Here is a 19,987-nt window from a genome sequence, read left to right on the forward strand (position 1 = left end):
GCCAGGGATTGAACCTGGGTCCTTCTGCATGCAAAGCAGATGTTCCACCCCTGAGCTATGCCCCACGGTCACCCTGCCTCTCTCCCCCACCGCCCCGCTCACTGAAATAGAGGCAGCAAGGGTCTCGGGGTCAAGGGTCTTCTTGACTTGTCCTTCTTTGCTCATGACGGACCCGTATCAAAAGCCACTCCGAGTGGAGGGTTAATTGTTGGATGTTCACCATCACCTGCCTCCTAGGGCGGCTCCTGCGCAAGATGAATCTGCTCTTTATGCTGTTCTGTGCGTGCAGCAAGCAGATGAGCGCTCTGTGTGCGCTGGGGCTGCTGCATACTTTAAGGTGTGACTGACGACTCAAGAGACTCTCTGGAGGCATGTGACTCTCTGTGTGGGTGTAGCGTGCCGGTGTGAGTCTGTTCACGATGATGCCAGCGTGTGGGTGGCTGGGCTGGTGCAGGGCTGTGTGTGTGTGTGTACACGGGATGGAGAGAATTTTACCAACAGCAGGTTGCACTACCCCCCCCGAAAACAAATTTCTTTCTTTTAAAAAAGAAGCAGCAAAATGACATCACCCAGCTCCGCGGCACCATATGTAGCTGCCTTCGCTCAACCTAAGTGAGAAGGGGATGGGAAAGAGAGACCTAGCGAAGGGCTCAGGGGTGTGGTGTGTGTGTGTGTGTGTGTGTGTGTGTCAGCTCAAGAGATGGTGGGGCGGGGCGGGGCGGGGCGGGGGGTTGCCAAGTCTGGAAACGAGATGTTGGCCTAGATGTTGGCAGGGGTTCCAAATTGGGGGTGCTAGTGCCCTTAGGGGTATTTGAGGGAATCCAATGCAGTGTTCCCTCTAACAAGGATGCCCAGATGTTGTTGACTACAACTCCCAGAATCCCCAGCTGCAATGGCTTTTGCCTGGGGATTCTGGGAGCAGTGTTCTAATTTCCCCCCCATCTCTATGTGGAATGAGCTTTGTTCTGGGAGTATTGTCGCCACAAACTTGCAGCGGCTTCTCCGAGGTTGCAGACAGAAGTCTCTCTCAGCCCTGTCTTGGAGATGCCGCCAGGGAGGAAACTTGGGACCTTCTGTTTGCAGGCACACAGGTGCTCTTCCCAGAGCAGCCCCATCCCCTCAAGGCAACTATCTTCCAGTGCTCACACATGGAGTCTCCCATTCAAATGTGAATCAGGGCAGACCCTGCTTAGCAAAGGGGGCAATTCATACTTGCTCCCACAAGACCAGCTCTCCTCCCTCCTCCTTGGTTCCTGATTGGCTGGCTACATGCTCCGCATACCCTCCCCTCAGCCTGACTGACAGGCTTCAGCACATTAGCTGAAGTACTAATCGAGTACTCCCCTTGAGATTAATAGGGCAAGTCAACTTTCCCCATTAAACTCAGTATGACGGCTTATGAGTAATTTAGTGTGGCTGGGAGCCAGTGACTGGAGTAGTCTGTCTCCCTAAGTGTAATGCTTAAAATGTGTGTGTTTATGTATACGTACAGAGACACACACACACAACTCCAATCACGGACTCACATCCAGATTGTGTTACTCATAAGCAGTCCTATTGGAATTCATTTCAGTGGGAGTTCTCGAGAGTAATTTAGTCTGGATGTAAGCCAGCGCCTGGAGTAGCCTGTCTCATAACTGTGACATTTTAATTTGTCTGTGCATTCATTCTCTCCCCCTGCCTGCCTGCTGCCCCCAAGCTAAAGGTTGCAACTGACAGGGAACCCTGGCATAGGGCAGGCTACAGATTCGGTCTGGGTGCAAGAGGATCTGGGCTATGGAATGAGATTGAGAGGTTTCATCAGCCTTGGCCTCCCGGTATCTCCTTCTGCAAGGTTGGTTTCTACACCTATGCCCTTAGAGGATGGGGCTGTACCCAGTGGTAGTGCATCTGCTTGCATGCAGAAGGTCCCAAGTTCATGCCCTGGCAACATCTCCAGGTAGGGCTGGGGGACTCCTGCCCGAAACCTTGGAGAGGCCGCTGCCAGTTCGCATGGAGCCGTCGGCAATGCTGAGCTGGAGGGACCAAGGGACTGACTCAGTAGAAGGCCGCTTTCTGAGATCTTGCGTCCAACTGGTTCTGTGCTTTCTTGTCTCACTTGTGCCCCATAGCCTTATGCCAGAGACTGAATTCCTCCCCAACCCTAGGCCCTGGCTTTCCTCTTGCAAATGCTGGTGGAGCTGTCAGTCTGAGTGCTCTGAAGGGAATCTGAATTCTAAGTGAATCTGCCCCCGCGTGGTGTCTGTCTGCCGAGTCCCTGGTTTTCCCGGGAGCCTGTCTGTTCCCCTTGCCTGCAGCCGTCACGGCCGGGTGTGCTGACTGCTCTCCCCACGATCCCAGGCCTGCCAGCTCGGCATCACTCAGCTCAGCTCAGCTCAGCTTCTCGCACTTTCCTCCTTCCTTTCTTCTTTGGAGGGAAATGGTGTGTGTGTGGGGGGGGGGCAGTGTCTTGTTTATCTGTGAATACGTCCAGGTGTCTAAGGCTGGTGCTTTTTCAGCTTGGCAAGGTTTGCTTTTGCTCTGCTGATTGAGGTAGAGAATATCTGGCCTTGAGGGGAAATGTCTAGCTGTGTGACCCACTGAATTCTAAACCGATCTTTCCATGGGCACCGACACGCTCCAACACAGCAGGAGTCGGTTACCAAGGCTGCCTCTGGAGTAAAGTGCCCCACCAGATGTGGGGCGGGAGTTGTGGGTGGGCCTTAAATTTTGCCCCTTAAATTTTGTCCCGCCCCCCATCGCCCCAATTTTATACAAATGAACTGTGGCTTCTTAGAACAGGTGTGCTGTTTGGGGGAAGATGTGGTTTGGAAGCGCCGTGGGGCAGAGCATGTCCTCTTTCTCCTGCTTACCTTTGTCCAGTTTCTTGTGCTTCTCAAGGAAGCTGAACCAGTCCTTGCTGGTGGTGATCTCCTCATGCTTCTCACTGGGGATGTCCTCCTTGCAGGCCGACTTCAGCTGGTCCAGGTCTTCGTTGGTGATGTTCTCTGCCAGTTCTTCCAGCAGGCTGCTATACTCCGCCATTTCTGTGCACGAAAAAGGCAGAGCTTAGAGCAGGGCTGCTCAACTACAACAACAACAACAACAACAACAAATATTTATATACCACTCTTCAACCAAAGTTCCCAAAATGGTTTAAAGGTAAAGTGTGCCGCCAAGTCGATTCCGATTCCTGGTGCCCACAGAAAGCCCTGTGGTTTCCTTTGGTAGAATACAGGAGGGGTTGACCATGGCCTCCTCCCGCGCAGTATGAGATGATGGCCTTTCAGCACCTTCCTATAGCCCTGCTGCCCGATATAGTCCCAGCAGGGATTCGAACCAGCAACCTTCTATTTGTTAGTTGAGCATTTCCCCGCTGCGCCACTTAAAGTGACTGCTGTTTACATAGATATACATAAATAAAGAAGATGGTTCCCAGTCCCCAAAGGGCTCACAATCTAAAAAGAAACATAAAGGGTAGATGCCAGTAACAGCCACTGGAGGGATGCTGAGCTGGGGTTGGATAGGGCCAGTTGCTCTCCCCCTGCTAAATGAAGAGAACCACCACTTTTTAAAAGGTGTCTCTTTGCTCAGTTAGCAGGGGCAACGTCAGCCCTCCTGCACATGTTGGCCTACAACTCCCATCATCCCTGACTCCTGGCCTTGTGGCTGGGGGTGATGGGAGTTGCAGGATTCGGGTTCAGTCCTGGCATCTCCGGGTAGGACTGAGAAGAACTCTTGCCTGAAGCCCTGGAGAAGCCGCTGCCAGTTAGAGCAGACAATACTGAGCTAGATGAGCCAATGGTCTGATTCAGTAGAAGGCAGCTTAGGAACATAGGGAGCTGCCATATACTGAGTCAGACCATTGGTCCATCTAGCTCAGGATTGTCTTCACAGACTGGCAGCGGTTGTTGCAGACAGGAATCTCCCTCAGCCCTCTCTTGGAGATGCCACCAGGGAGGAAACTTGAAACTTTATGCTCTTCCCAGAGTGGCTCCATCCCCTCAGGGGAAGATATCTGACAGTGCTTATCACATATGTTGTCTCCCATTCAGATGCAACCAGGGCAGACCCTGCTTAGCTAAGGGGACAAGTCATGTTTGCTACCACAAGACCAGCTCTCCTCTCCTATGTTCCTACCCAGTGTGTTTGTGGTAAGTGGAGAACCTTTTGGAGGGATGGGGCTGTAAAAAGAGCATCCACTTTTATTTTATTTATTTAATTAGCATATGTATATACTATCCAAAATTCGCCTCTCTCGGAGGTTTACAATAAAACACCACAGATGAAAGCAAACTTCAAAACAATGGCGAAGTCTCATTAAATGCCTGGATGAATAAATGTGTCTTAGCAGCCCTTTAAAAAGCTGTCAGAGATGGTGGGGCTCTCTTATTTCGGCCGGGAGCACATGCCAAAGCCCCAGGCAGCAATGGAGAAGGCCCGTCCCTGAGTAGCCAGCAGACTAGCCACTAGGCAAGCTGCTGTCAACAGCAGACGGGCCTCCCCAAATGATCTCAATGGGTGGCAGGGCTCATAACAGAGAAATCATACTCTGAAATACCCTGGGCCTAAGCTGCATGCAGAAAGACTCAGGTTCATCTCCAAGATAGGACAAGATTTATTTGTTTTTTATTTTATAGGACAAGATTTTTTTATTGAACCAACAAACTACCAAAGCATACAGTACGTTGCCAAAGCACAATTATATACAAAGTGGTTGTTTGTACATGATATATCTACAAAGATTTGCACACAAGGATTTGGAAACACACAAGTTATGAAGTATATGCAGCTAGTACTGTAACTCGGGGGTGGGGGATTTCAAGGCACATCAGGTAATCGGGGGGGGGGGGGGTTACGTCCGACGTCCATTTCCACAATTTGTCCCATTGCTGTTTAGAAGAGATACTCTTGTCTTTTTGCACATAACCATACAAACTTTTCCAGAAGAGATTTACTGTCTCATCTGCGTGAACCTCTTTGGTCGCGTCTTCCCTCCCTATTCCTATGCACGAGCATTGCATAAATGACATAGGGCTGAGAGAGATTCCTGCCTGCAACCTTGGAGAAGCCGCTGCCAGTCAGTGTAGACAATCCTGAGCTAGATGGACCAAGGGTCTGACTCGGTAGACGGCCGCTTTCTGTGTTGCTCTTTCCACCTGGGCCTGCTCTCAGCCAGCTAAGAGGGCACTTCTGCATTGCTACGGGTTGCTGTGTGCTTAATCTATTGTTCTGGCTTCCCTTTGTTAAGGAGATTGCCTGTTAATGCTTCCTCAGTGGAGTTAATGATCGGGAAATGGTGTGTGTGTGTGTGTGTGTGTTTGCCTGCCTGCTTGGGACAGACAGAGAGAGCGGCGAGTTGGCTGGAAGCACCTTGAGGAGACAGGATCTCCTCAAGATCAAATCCTCAACTGGGGATTTGGTGTGGAGACTAGAGTAGCTTTGCTGCCTTAGGAACATAGGAAGCTGCCGTAGACTGAGTCAGACCCTTGGTCCATCTCGCTCAGGAACGTCTTCACAGACTGGCAGCGGCTTCTCCAAGGTTGCAGGCAGGAGTCTCTCTCAGCCCGGTCTTGGAGATGCTGCCAGGGAGGGAATTGGGAACCTTCTGCTCTTCCCAGAGTGGCCCCATCATCCCCTAAGAGGAAGATCTTCCAGTGCTCACACTTCTAGTCTCCCATTCATATGCAACCAGGGTGGACCCTGCTTAGCTAAGGGGACAAGTCCTGCTTGCTACCACCAGACCAGCTCTTCGCCCTGCGGAAGTACTTGCTGTTTACTCCACTGATGCACTGTATATTGTACATAACATTGACTTTCAGTCCGACAATGTTTACGCTACATTTTAAAAAGCAAACAGCGGAAGACATGCTTGATGTTTGTGTACAAAAGCTGGAGTTTCTGTACAAGGACATCTGAGGAACATAACAGCCCTACTGGATGGATTAGGCCCAAGGCATCTTGAGTCCGGCATCCTGTTTCACACAGTGGCCCACCAGATGCCTCTGGGAAGCCCACAGGCAAGAGATGAAGGCATGCCCTCTCTCCTGTTGTTGCTCCCCTGTAGCTGGTATTCAGAGGCATCCTGCCTATGAGCTTTCAGGCAACTTCTAGCCCTCCAGACTTGGACTAGTACGACAGATCTTTATATACCGCTCTTCAACAACATTCTCAGAGCAGTTTACAGGGAAAAATAAATCCTACAGACATAAGATGGCCCCCTGTCCCCAAAGGGGCCACAATCTAAAAAGAAACATAAGGTTGACATCAGCAACAGACACAGGAGGGATGCTGTGCTGGGGATGGATAGGGCCAGTTGCTCTCCTTCTGCTAAATAAAAGGACTTGGACTTTGGAGGACTTGGACTTTGCTCATGGACTTACCCTCCATGGATAGGACTCATCTATAAGCCTTGCCTGAAGCCACCCAAGTTGGTGGCCATCATCACCAGTGTCCCCTCTAACAGATGTTGTTGACTACAACTCCCAGCATTCCCAGCTGCAATAGCCTTTGCTTGGGGATTATGTGAGTTGTAGTCAACAAAATCTGGGAATCCCTGTTAGAGGGAACACTGATCACCACATCCCGTGGCAGACAATTCCATCTTAACCCCCCAACCCCCATACTCTCACTCTCGCCCAGGGGAAACCTAACCTGGTTGTACACTGCCTCTGGAACCTCTTGCCACTGGGGGAAGTGGGGAGCACTCAACCATCCGTTTACACTGATGCGTATCCTCCCAATGCAGCTATGTGGCTGGGTAGAATATCTGCTTGCTTTTTGAAACAAAAACTGCCCTGTTATTCTGCGTGAAGCTAAGGAATCCTGGATGTTCTCATCATTTCTGGGCTAGATCCATGAGACATCCTGAAAAGAAGACTTAAGTAAAACTAGACTGCGACTTGCCTGGTACCTCTGTGCCTTTTAGGCGGAGGGAAAGAGAGATGATTTTTTGGGAGCCAGAGTTTCCCAAAGAGTCCCCCAAAGTCTCAAGCAAACCGGACTGCCACACTCCCTGGACAGAAATGGCTCTGATTTGCTACTTGCTCTCTTTTCTATTGAAAGAGGTGGCTCCTTCACAGAATGTAAAACAAGGCTATTTACTTTCCTTTGACAAATCTTCCAACAATTTACATGAATGGGAACCAAACCAACCCACAAAAACTCACCACCGAGTAGCTGGGCTCCTAAACACAACCTGGAGCGAGCGTTCAACAGTTCTGCAGATTGCAATCCTATGCCAGGGATGGAGTTGCTTGATTTAAGGCACAGCGCCCCTGGGCGCTTTATACATAATAAAACTACAACAAACGGCAGCAGTGCATAGCATAAATATTTGCTGGCACGCCACAGCTGTCAATGACTCCCAAGAGAGGTCCTCCTTCATCCACCCAAGACAAAAAACTACTGTTTGTTTGCATAGATGGTCGAGAAAGGAGATTGGACCACATCAAATTAGGGGTGCTGGGAAATATTGCCTAGAGATGCATATATTAGACTGTATATATTAGGCAGCATTAAAAAAATATAAATAAAATAAATACACACACACACACACTTTTCTGGAAAGCTTTCTAGAATGGATATTGAAGGGAGAAGATGCAATTTGGCCTCATCTGTGAATGATGAGAAGCCTTTTGAAACCAGAGGAGAGAGCAAGGCATCAATAGCTGGGTCTCTGCTCTGTCTGAAGTGTGTGGAGAGAAGAAAAGAAGCAAAGTGTGCAGAGAAGCAATGGGGCTATCGCGCAGTGGTGGAAGACCTGCGTTGCATGCAGCAGGTCCCAGGTTCAATCTCTGGCAGCATTTCCAGGTCGGGCTGAGGGAAATCGTAGAATGTTAGCGCTGGATGTGACCTTAGAGGTCATCTAGGCCGACCCCTTGATCGGTGCCGGAAACCGACAGGTGGACAGGTCTAGCCTTTCTTTGGAAACATCTGGTACAAGGAGAGCCCATCACAGTGCTTACAATCAGGAAATTCCTTCTAATGCAGGGCTGCTCAACTTCGGCCCTCCTGCAGTTGTTCAGCCTACAATTCCCATAATCCCTGGCCACTGTGGCTGGGGATTATGGGATCTGTAGTTCAAACACAGCTGGGGGCGGGGGCTAAGTTGAGATGGCCTGTATTTAATGTCTAACCGGAATCTGCTTTAATTTCTGTAATTTCAACCCCACTGGTTCTAGTCTTGCCCTCAGGAACAAGTGAGACCAAGTCCCTCCTCCTACATGACAGCCCATCAGAGGTCAGAAATTGCTAAGTGAAAGTCTGCTACTAAAAATGACGTGTGTAGCTGGGGCTTTTTTGTGCCGGCAGTGGGTAGGGTAGGAGAAAGGAAAAATAACCTCTGTGTATCTCCCCGCCTCCCACCCCTCTTCTGGCTTCCATAGAAACATAAGAAGCTGCCATATACTGGTCAGACCATTGGACTATCTAGCTCAGTATTGTCTACACAGACTGGCAGCAACTTCTCCAAGGTTGGAGAAGGAGATGTCCTCTCCAAAGGAGACATTCAAAGGAGATGTCACTCTTTCTGACGGGGTTTTACTGCATGTGTGAATGTGTGTTTTGGCACATGGATGTGTGATCCCTGGGGAATGGGGGAATGACACACATGTATATTCACCCTTAAGGTTCTTTTCATCTGGGTCTGAGTGGAAATCTCAAAGATCGTAATAATCTGAACTGAAAGGACACAAAAGTATTTAGTTTTCAAGAGGGCAGACTGGAAGAGCTTGATCCAATCCCTCTTGTCCTCCACATACACACACCCACACACACTCTCACACGCCACTGCCCAATCTCTCCCTGCTCCCCAGTTGTTTCGCTGTCTCGTTACTGTTGCTGGCCCTGTTAATTCTGCTCAAATCCAGTGATTAATTATCGAGGGATTTGGGGAAATACGACAGCTGGATTTTGAGACCGTTTGTCAGATTAAGGCCGAAGCGCTCAATCCACTGACCTTAATGTGGAAAGATCCCCTTGTTTCCCCCAGTTCTGCCAAGCAGCTAGGCTTGCCCTCTGTTTAACAGATATTTGATTTCCAGCAAACAAAAAACAAAAAACCCCACCCTCTAATGCTTGCTTAGAGATGCTCTTGTTTATCAGGAGGAGAAAAACCTGGAATGGGTGAGAAAATTGGATTCTCACGCCCAAAGGTCTTGCTTCCAGGCGCACATTTCATCACGGAGGGAAGGCACGGCAGCATACGCAGCCCCATGCGCCTTGCGCATAACCCCATGCTCGGCAGAGGGAACAAAGCCACACCGCACGCTATGGCCTCCCAAAGCGTCACAGACCATCCTGCTCATCTGCGCAACCAAAAAAAGCATCATATCCTTAAAATGCCATGTACACACACAGACACGCACGGCATGTGCTGCTTTGCCGTGCCTCTGAACATTCATACTGATGAATCCTCCTCTTCCAGTCCGGCAGCGCCACATACTCTGACCTACTGAGATGCAATTGTTCACTGTTTGCTGCCTGGTGAGAGATGCCCCAAATTCGAAGCAATCGCCTGGGATTGGGCTGATTGGTAGGCACCAAATCTCGACTCTTAGCACACTGGCCCATTCCCAAAACTCAACATGCACTGTTAATCTCTTGCGTCTTCAGAGCTTTTCCAAACCAGAACATGCCCATTAATTAATTCTTCCCTATGCAATTACAGTGATGCCCTGGTCACAGCTAAAGCCAATCTCTCTCCCCGCTCTCAAACACCCTCCCCCCAAATGCTGTTTCTGCCTATAAATCTCCCCCCTCCAATGAAAATGGTTTCCAGTCTTATTATTAACAACCACTGCTAATGAGACAAAGAGATGTCTATTAAAATGGCAATTCTCTCTCTGTTTAAAAGGGGAGAGAAACTGGCCCTATCCAGTCACAACACAGCTTCCTTCCAGGGGCTGCTGCTGGCATCTCCTTTGCACTGGTCTTGTGATAGGAAGCATGAATGGTTCCCTTTCCTAAGCAGGGTCCAGCCTGGTTTGCATTCAAATGGGAGACTACATGTGCCAGCACTGGAAGAGATTCCCCTGAGGCGATGGGGCCGCTCTGGGAAGAGCATCTGAGGTTCCAAGTTCCCTCCCTGGCACCTCCAGGATAGGACTGGGAGAGACTCCTGCCTGCAACCTTGGAGTAGCAGAGGAGAGCTGGTCTTGTGGTAGCAAGTAAGTATTGTCCCCTTAGCTAAGCAGGGTCCACCCTGGTTGCCTATGAATGGGAGACTTGATGTGTGAGCACTGCAAGAGATTCCCTTTAAGGGGATGGAGTTGCTCTGGGAAGAGCATCTAGGTTTCAAGTTCCCTCCCTGGCAGCATCTCCAAGACAGGGCTGAGAGAGACTCCTGCCTGCAACCTTGGAGAAGCTGCTGCCAGTCTGTGTAGATGATACTGAGCTAGATGGACCAAGGGTCAGACTTGGTATATGGCAGCTTCCTATGTCTCTTTTCAGAATGCAAGTCCTTTGGGGTGGGGAACCATCTCCAGACCCTCTGAAATACACATAGTTGTGTGCACAACTCAAATACCCCGGTGTGCTGGAATCAACCATGACTTGATGTATGGGGGCCAAGGTCAGGTAGAACCAGTCAAAAGATTCATTAAGTTGGTGTTGATCTCTTGGCCCCGTTCTACAACAACGTCACCTCCTCCATCACTTGGTCCCTATATGCGTTTCTCATTCTCCTTGGCCATGTTGCCCCTCTCAACACCCCTGGGGCTGGAAAAAGTACTGTATTTTCCCCGCAGTTGCCTAGGAAACAGCATTCACCCACCATTATGGTAATGGCAGTTACTGTGACAACCACCATATCCTTCCCTTTATCTTATCAATCCCAGTACAACCTTCTCTCCATGCCGAGAGAGAGTGAAGGTTCCTTGGAAAAGGAGTATCGCCAGACGGCAGCAAGAGAAGGGAGAAGCAATGTCAGGTCCAATTGTGTGCATTTGTGACCAGGCTGACTGGTGTTGTATAGTGACAAGAAAGAACCTTTGTTGGTGAATATTGGCCATCTGCAGGTGTGGTGAAGGGTTTCTCCCTGAGTTTTCCCTCCTTTCCTTAGAACTAAGGCTGAGTTGCACGCACAGCTCTTGCCCATTTAAAAGGAATCTTAGACAATGAATCAGCCATGGCTGCGATCCTAGACCACTTCCGGATGGCAATTTATTCCAACAAGAAAATAAATGGTGGGGAGAGATTTCCTGGGGCATCCAGAGGACGTCAAAGGACGTCACACCATTTCTCAGCGCCACCTACCGGCCATTTGCTGACAATCCGTGAAAAAGACATTCAGTTTCAATACTATTTTTAACAGAAGTATTAAAAAAGGGATGGATTTTTAATGGATGTTTCATGAACAGCCGGCAAATGACCAGCAGGTGGTGCCAAGAAATTGTGCCACATCTTTTGACGTCATATGGATGCTCCAGATCTCTCCCTGCAATCTGTGTTCATGTTGGAATAAACTGCCATCTAGAAATGCTCCTGTGAACATTTACCTGGGAGAAAGCCATCCTCTTTCCCAGCCCAACCTGAAGATGCTGCCAGGGATTGTTGGGACCTTCTGCATGCAGAGAGCTTTGGCCCCATCCCAGGGCCCACGTTGCTAATGTTTATCTCCTATTTCTTTTTAGATTGTGAGGCCTTTGGGGCCAGGGAACGACCTTATTGATTTTTCTACGTTAGCTGCTTCCCCCCAATGTAAACCTTGATGTAGAACTTTTTGGTTCACCCTATATAAATATCCGTAATAATAAAACAGAACGGTCTTGCATCTCATTTTGGGGAACCCCTCCAACAGGAACAAATTTGCAAAGAGAAAGTCCCCCCACCCACTCTGTTCTGCCAGGGGATATCAAAGTAGCAGCTCTATTTAATACTATGCAGGTGCCAGACAGGAGAGGTCCCGTGCGGCACAGGGAGCTGTGTGTTGATTTGGGTGCACAGAGAGGCACGGATTTGGTTTCAACTGTGTTCGATCAGCATGGGAACTGAAAGAGGCCTGTGAGATTTGCAAGTCTGAGCATGCTTGACAATTCCTGGTAGCACCCTTAGGTATTTTGCAGTCTAAAAAGAAATGCAAGGTAGACGTCAGCAACAGGCACTGGAGGGATGTTGTGCTGGGGTTGGATAGGGTGAGTAGCTCTCTCCCTGCTAAAGACAAGCAAATAGTCACTTTGAAAGGTGCCTCTTTGATCAGTTAGCATCCAGCTTCCCCCAGTCAAGTTCCATTCATTCTTCCACATGTGTAGATTCATTTTAAGATGGTGGCTGTCTTAGGAGCCAGTACGGTACAGAGTGTTGGACTCGGACTGGGAGACCCGAGTTCAAATCCCCATCCAGCCATGAAACTCGCTGGATTATTCTGGGCCAGTGCCTTCTCTCTCAGCCTACTAGCATCATGATTGTAGCTCGGGGGAAGAGTATCTTCTTTGTGTGCAGAAGGTCCAAGATTCAATCCGTGGCACAATGGTTAGTGCTGGATTAGAACCGGGGAGACCTGAGTTCAAATCCCCACTGAGTGACTCTGGGTCTTATCTCTCCCCAGAGAGATAAGGCCCTTATCTCTGGCCTAACCTACCTCACAGGGTTGTTGTGAAGATAGACATAATCGTGTATACCGCTCTACACTCCTTGAAGGAAGTGCAGGATTTAAGTGTTAAAACAAACAAACAAAATAAATAAACGTGTCTGCTAGGGATAGGATTGCCAACTGGCCAGGAAAAATCACCTGGCCTGTGCTTCTGTGCCTTTAACAGCAGCTTAAGCTGCAAAATGTCATCAGGTAAAGCTTGTCACACCTCAGAGAGTAGCATTATCAGTGGCTAACAGCCACATATCCAGCTGCTACAAACAGCACAGGAGCAGGGGGCTGGGAGAAAAAGTTGGCAACTCTATGTGCCTCCCAACGGGGTCACCGAAAACCCCCACGGCTGCTCGCTCCTGTCTCCCAACCCCCACTGCCAGCCTGCCTTATTTTAGTATTCTTGTTGCTTCCTAAGGAAGAGGAAATTCCTGTTCTGTTCGTTTAAGGCAAAACCCTCCCCAGATGGCTAGCCTTCCTGAAACAATGAATCACCAACGCTGGCTCCAGCCACGGCAAATGCTTTCCCCACTCTTCCCGGCTAGCTGGAGGTTACTTATTTATTTCTTCCCCTTTGCACTCGGCATTTGGGCCGGCCTGCAGTTTGCAAATGGGCACTGTCCTCCTTGAGTCCATTCATTCCCCTTTTGGAATCCGAGAGAGGGACCAGCTCCCCACTTTTGTTGTTTACCTTCTTTTTCTCTCGCTTTCTGGGCCTGCCAGCATCCAGCAGCCCTTCGAGAATAACTAAACTGCCCACAGTGGGCCGGGTGCCCGTTTCCCAGGCCTGCTGGGTGGCTCAAGGAGAGAGAAACAAGATGCAGATAAAGGCAGAGGAAAATGAGGAACGGAGGAGCCATTGCCAACTTGCCAGAAAAAATGGTTGGCCTGCTCTTATGCCTTTAATCTGGCCTGCCCAAATCAAAAGGAGAGCTGGTCTTGTGGTACCAAGCATGACCTGTCCCCTTAGCTAAGCAGGGTCCTCCCTGGTTACATATGAAAGGGAAACTAGAAGTGGGAGCACTGCAAGATATTCCCCGCAGGGGATGGAGCCGCTCTGGGAAGAGCAGAAGGTTCCAAGTTCCTTCCCTGGCAGCATCTCCAAGATAGGACTGAGAGAGACTCCTGCCTGCAACCCTGGAGAAGCCGCTGCCAGTCTGTGAAGACAATACTGAGCTAGATAGACCAAGGGTCTGACTCAGTATACAGTAGCTTCCTATGTTCCTATAAGACGGATCTTTTTCATGGCACGGAGATTTGATCAAAGCAGCATAGGAAGCCAGACCCTTGCTCCATAGCTCAGGACCACCTACTCTGACTGGCAGCAGCTCTTGAGGGCTTCAGGCAGGAGGAGTGTTCCCCAGCCTCACCTGGAGATGCTGCCAGGGATTGAACCCGGGACCTTCTGCATGCAAATCAGGTGCTCTACTACTGGGTTATGGCTCTATCCGCACTGGCTCATGCCTGGAACCAAGCTACCATTCAATGCATAGGAGCAAGGATTGGTACAGACAGTTGGCCACCCCCAGACTAGCCTCCTAACCGCTGGGGCAGGAGGACTGAATCAGAATTAATTGCCAGAAGGAGGTCTGAAGAGGGCCAGAGTTTGCGAAGGCATTTATACAGAGGGAGAAGACTGAGGGAGGGATATGTCAGAAGGGGAGAAAGAGGAAATTTTCTCTCTCTCTTTAAATGTATTTTTAAAACATTGCCGTTTCTCAGGAAATAAACAGCTATCTTGTGTTCCTGTGTGATCTACAGTGTGTCAGTCAGCAACATTATTCTGTAGGAAGGATTTTTCTCTAGTCACATAGACTTTGTTGCTAGTCAATTTCTCTCTCTCTCTCTCTCTCTCTCTCTCTCTCTCTCTCACACACACACACACACACACAAACACAAAAACTCTTACTGTATGGTTTATTTTATTTATTTATTTCATTTATAAACTGCTCCATCCAGAGGCTCTGGGCGGTGTGCACGACTAGTTTAAAAACATAAAAACGAACATCGTTTAAAAACACACACTACCTGAAGTGCACTTTCTTTTAAAAACAACAACAACAAAATATTTATATACTGCTTTTCAACAAAAGTTTCCAAAGCAGTTGACTTAGAGGAATCATAAATAAAAATCAGATGGCTCCCTGTCCCCCGAAGGGCTCACAATCTAAAAAGAAATGCAAGAGAGACACCAGCAACAGGCACTGGAAGGATGCTGTGCTGGAGTGAATAAGGCCAGTTCGCTCTCCTCTTATTAAAGAAGAGAATCACCATGTTTAAAAGGTGCCTCTTTGCCCAGTTAGCAGGGGCATTTATCGAGAGAAAAGGAACCGCAGCATGGTTTTGCCCGTTTTGAGATAACCTACAGAATAGTCCCACACATTTCCTGTGGAGAGGCTATTTTCCAGTCCTGCTGCCTGAGGGCTTTCCCATTCAGCTGGTCTCTCAAACAGAGAGCTCAGGGAAATTTTGTTAATAAAAAAGAAGTTTTTCCTTTTAATAGGGGGCAATCTTTCAAAAGAAGGGAGCAGAATTACTAGGGCGACCAACCCTTCGCGACTGGCCTAGTTTCTTGCAATCTGCATCAATCTTGAGGTGGCTGCAGAAAGCAGTCCTAGAGATTTTAATTGTTTTACACGGTGAAAAACACTGGAGGGAAAACAGTTTCAGGAATAGCTTGAGTCAGAGTTGGCAGTGCTAAGAAGTGGGGAGCTGGTCTGGTGTTGGCAAGCAGGACTTGTCCCCTTAGCTAAGCAGGGTCTGCCCTGGTTGCATACAAATGGGAGACTAGAAATGTGAGCACTGGAAGAGATTCCCTTCAGGGGATGGAGCCGCTCTGGGAAGAGCAGAAGGTTCCAAGTTCCCTCCCTGGCAGCATCGCCAAGATCGGGCTGAGGGAGATTCCTGCCTGCAACCTTGGAGAAGGCGCTGCCAGTCTGTGAAGACAATACTGAGCTAAATGGACCAAGGGTCTGACTCAGTATACGGCAGCTTCCTGAGTTCCTATGAGTCCTGTTCTCCGTTTGCCTGCAGAATGGCCGCCAAAATGTATTCGTAGGGAAGGCCCTTTTTCAATTGTAGGAAAACAGCTTAATATTTAATCTTCCTCACACATGAGAAGCAATTTTACTAGAAGGGTGTGGCAAAACTTTGCTCCAGAAAAGGAAACTTCTTTTCAGATAAATGGATATGGAAGAAAACCGATGGAAGAGAGCCTATAAATTTTGAGGGGAAACACTGCTGGATGGAGGGCAATTTCTCTTAAATGTTGAGGGGAAACACTGCTGGAAGCAGGGCAATTTCTCTTCATTTAGTATCATTTTGTGGGGAGAACTAGGATTAAAAAAAAAAAAAAAATTAAAGACCAAACTTCTCAGGAAGCAATCCAGTTTCAAGATGGCTCCTGTTGGTAGAGCTCTAAACAATAGCTCCAATATGTATTCTGCGGTGAATTTAACTCTAGTCCCAGATCATTAGGACTTTGCTATTCGATGTCTCACCCTTGAGGAGAAGCAATTCTCCTCAAGCAAAGCTGAGGGGAATCCATTGCAGAAATTAACATCATTCTGCATCTGGAGGAAATCTTATTTCTGAGACAAACCTGCGGTAGTTCTGTAGGTTTGGGACATGCTTTGTTAAGGGGGAGGAAGGATTTTCTTTAATAAGGTGGCCGTTTCTCAGGAAACAAGCAAGGCTCAGACTTGTGTTTTGTGTCTGGTTCAAAAGGCCAACATGGTGACCCCTCAGATATACAGACTGTACGTATGTAGGCTGTGGCTCCAAAATAGCTTCTGGGAGAAGTCTGGTGCCTTTCTCCAGCCACAATACCTTAGTATTTTTCCTGGTCAATTTATCTCCGACGCTCACATCTGTGGGGAGAGGCTGTTTTAATTTAGGGAAAGGACTACAAGGAGAGAAGGGGGAAATTTCTCAGGGAAGATAAACAGCTTCGTCTTCACAGTTGCAAAACAGCTTTGCTTTATGGTTTGGAATCTGTCAAGTGGCTCCAAACTGTTTCTGAGTTTCTCAGGAAACAACCGGCAGCTTCGTCTTCACAGTTGCAAAACAGCTTTGCTTTATGGCTCTATAAAGTGGCTGCAAACTCTCGTTTCTGAGGGGAGACGCTTCACTATGCCATCTCTCTCTCTCATGAAAGAATCAGCTAGGGAGCAGTTCTTAAGTCTGGCCAAACTTACAGGAACTTTGCTTCTGTATCTGCAGGAGCCCTTATTCACACATTACATCCAGCGCATGTACAGTGTGTGCACATATACGTCTGTATGGGCATACAGTTATTCTTCTGTTTAATGCACGTATTGTAGTACACTTCCTATCTGTAGCCTGCGTTTGTGACCCTGGTTCACTTCTTAAATTAATACAAGCATAGTCATTCATTCATACACACACACGCACACACGTATGTCCATGTGTACATGGACTTTTGGGCCGAGGTCCAGGGTCTCCACACCCCTCGGACCCCCCAAATTGTTTTCAGTTTGTCCTGGGTGGTGTGGTTGTGCCCTCAAGAACCTACGTGTTAAAAAACGGTGCTTAACTTGTAGTGGGGAGGTCTCCAACGGCCTTTAGGTCCAGGCTCCCAAATTACCTAGGTGCACCTCTGACAGCGTAATGTCTGAATATAACTAGGGTGAGGTGCCCCCAAAATGTCTTCTGAAGGGAAGGCTTGTATTTTCCAGCCCACAATTAACTAGGCATTTCCCTACTTGGTTTCTCTCCGATAGGCACATGGTTTCTGTGAGGAGAAGTCAACCTATTTCCCTTTCCATAGATAAATTATTAGGAAAAGGGAAGGATGATATTTCTTAGAAAACTGGCCTGTAGCCTGAAGGGTTATGGTAAGGAAGCCCAGGGAAGATTTCCCCGGGGAAGTCCTTTATAATTCATTGCAGAAGAGCAAAAGCCTAAATATAACTTATTTTATAGCTATTATTTTAGGTTAAAGGTATTTCATTCAGTGAGGCTGGTGTGTCCCAAGGGGCCAGGTCACCCCTCACGCCTGTAGCCTTGAGAAAACAAGAAGCAGGTAGCTGCCTAGTCTTGCCAGGGGCAAAACAGTTTTTTGCTTCATGTCTCTGTACTTCTCAAGTGGCTTCAACATGTATTCTGAGGGGAGGCTATTTTCCAGTCACAAAGCATTAGGCTTTGCTTGTCAGTTTCTCTCATGCAGATGAGAGACAGCTGAGAGGAGCTCTCTGAGAATAAGGGGCATTTTCTTTCTTTCTTTTTTAAAAAAGAGGGTCATTTCTCAGGAAACGAGGAGAAGGGGACGGCAGCCTGGTCTTGGCAGTTTTAAGATAACGTCTCTTCACGTTCTTGAATCTACAGCATGGCTTCAAAATGTATTCTGAGGAGAGGCAATTTTCCATTCACAAAGCATTAGGCTTGGCAAGGTCAATTTCTCACTCACGCACACAGATGAGAAGCAGTGGAGGGATTTTCTTTGAAAAAGTGGGCGACTTCTGAGGAAGCAGGCCCTAGTTTCAAGATGGCTAAAAAGCGGCCTGTTCATATATTTACAGAGTGGCTCCAAAATGCTTTCTGAGGGAAGGCTGGTTTCCAGTCACAAGGCATTAGGGGTTTCCCTGTTCAGCTTCTCATACCCTCATGGTTTGAAGAGATAAACTTGCCGAGGCATTTGACTATCCACTGACGGAAACAAGATGCTGGTAAAGATGGATTTTTGGTCTGCTCCTCTGATATACTGGAGCAGGTTCAGAGGAGGGCAAGAAAAAGAGGGTGAGGGCTCTGGAAACCAAGTCTGGCCAACGGAGGAACAGTTGAAGGAGCTGGGCATGTTTAGCCTGGAGAAGAGAAGACTATGGGGAGATAGGATAACCCTCTTCAAATATCTCAAGGGCTGTCACGCAGAAGAAGGAGCAGAGATGTTCTCTGTAGTCCAACATCTGCAGGGAGGCTGAAATTGTGCAGCCCTACCCTATACATACAGACTACAGGATACAATGCAAAAGTTTTGCAAATCCAGTAGAAATATACAAAGCCAGGTGCCGTCGTCTTAGTACAGAATTCCAAATCGTGCACTCAGGGCAAAACTTTTTTGCATAAACCTAGTCCAGACTGAGAGGCCTCCTCCTGCAGAAACACTCACGGTCTGGTTAACACATGCTTGCCTCTCATGTTCGCCATGGAGTTTATTATGAAGCCTTTAAACATGTGTTTCAATATTTCCGATATCCATTAACACCTCTAATTGAGGCAGAGAGAGAGTAAACTGTCACACAAGAACCAGTTCTCCTGCAAGAGGCTTGGTGCTTTGGATATATGTCACTGATAACGCAAGCTTGTTGAATGCCCTCAGGCAAACTGTGTGTTTTCCTTGTCATTGTTTTGTATGCCTGGTGGGGCAGAGGTACCAAGCACATCTGGCAGAAGATGGTGGAAATGCTTCAGTTTAAGTTTTCTTCAAAACAGGCGAGGTGCCCAGTCAAATAAGCTGTCATGCAACAGGTGCATGGAGGAATCTGCTGGGTGCCACTGCTAAGTTTATGTACAATTATATAAATCTGTGATAGCAAGTGCTACCTAATCACTCATTCAGTCACACACACTCTCTCTCATCCATTTATCCATCCATCTATCTATCTAGAGAAATACATCATAGCAAATTCATGACAGCAAGATAGCAGACTGCCACAAAAAAGGCCCCGCTTGCCTTGTAGACTGATTGCCCGGGCAGTGTTCCCTGTAACAGGGATTCCTAGATGTTGTTGACTACAACTCCCAGCATCCCCAGCTGCAGTGGCCTTTGCAATGGCCGGGGCATTATGGGAGCTGTGGAGAGATTAAGGCTAAGGGAGATTTCCACCAGCAAAGCATGAGAGACGAGCTTCATAAAGTAATAGATGGGTAGTCTGCCTGTATGTTCTGCAAACTGACCCCAGAGATGTTGGCATCTGCCCTTCTTCTCAATTCAGCTTGCAGAGTCAAGAGGAGTGCTGAAATGCTGGTCGGATTTTAAGCATCTTTATCTTTGCCCAGGCTTTCTCAACAGGCCACAGACAGAAACCGAAAGGACGGCTGCATCACCATTGCTCTGTAAAGACGGGCGGTTGCCAGAAATAACATGTAGGATGTGGGATAATGGATGTGGTACACACAGGCTGTTTCTCGTAAAACGAGTCTGCATGCCAATAACCACATTTGGTGTAACATATGGCAAACTGCTACCATAATATCTAGGATTCCTGTTATGGTGATGCTTGTTATCACAGCACATGACACAACGTATTGCCAGTGATTACTGGACTGAGGTTTTCATTACTCCAGATGAAGAATCAGTTCTCCAGTGTGCATATTACCTTAGAGGTCAGAGCGCCTTTATAACAGCATTGGTTTTAACTGGGTTACATCCTGGCCTAAAGGGACAGGGTGTTTGCACTAGCACAC

The 19,987-nt window shown here is 48.1% G+C and overlaps 1 protein-coding gene across 1 annotated transcript in view; it reads right to left on the reverse strand.

The window, feature by feature from the left end:
• The window catches only part of PEA15 (proliferation and apoptosis adaptor protein 15), a 55,263-nt gene that overhangs the window by 9,482 nt on the left and 25,794 nt on the right, over window positions 1-19,987 (reverse strand). The window contains exon 2 of the mRNA XM_053278027.1: window positions 2,853-3,026. Within this exon, the coding sequence (XP_053134002.1) occupies window positions 2,853-3,024 (172 nt within the window). The 5' untranslated portion in view covers window positions 3,025-3,026. The remainder of the gene's footprint in view (window positions 1-2,852; window positions 3,027-19,987) is intronic.

The sequence above is a fragment of the Hemicordylus capensis genome, chromosome 14 (genome assembly GCF_027244095.1).
Source record: "Hemicordylus capensis ecotype Gifberg chromosome 14, rHemCap1.1.pri, whole genome shotgun sequence".
NCBI lineage: Eukaryota > Metazoa > Chordata > Lepidosauria > Squamata > Cordylidae > Hemicordylus > Hemicordylus capensis.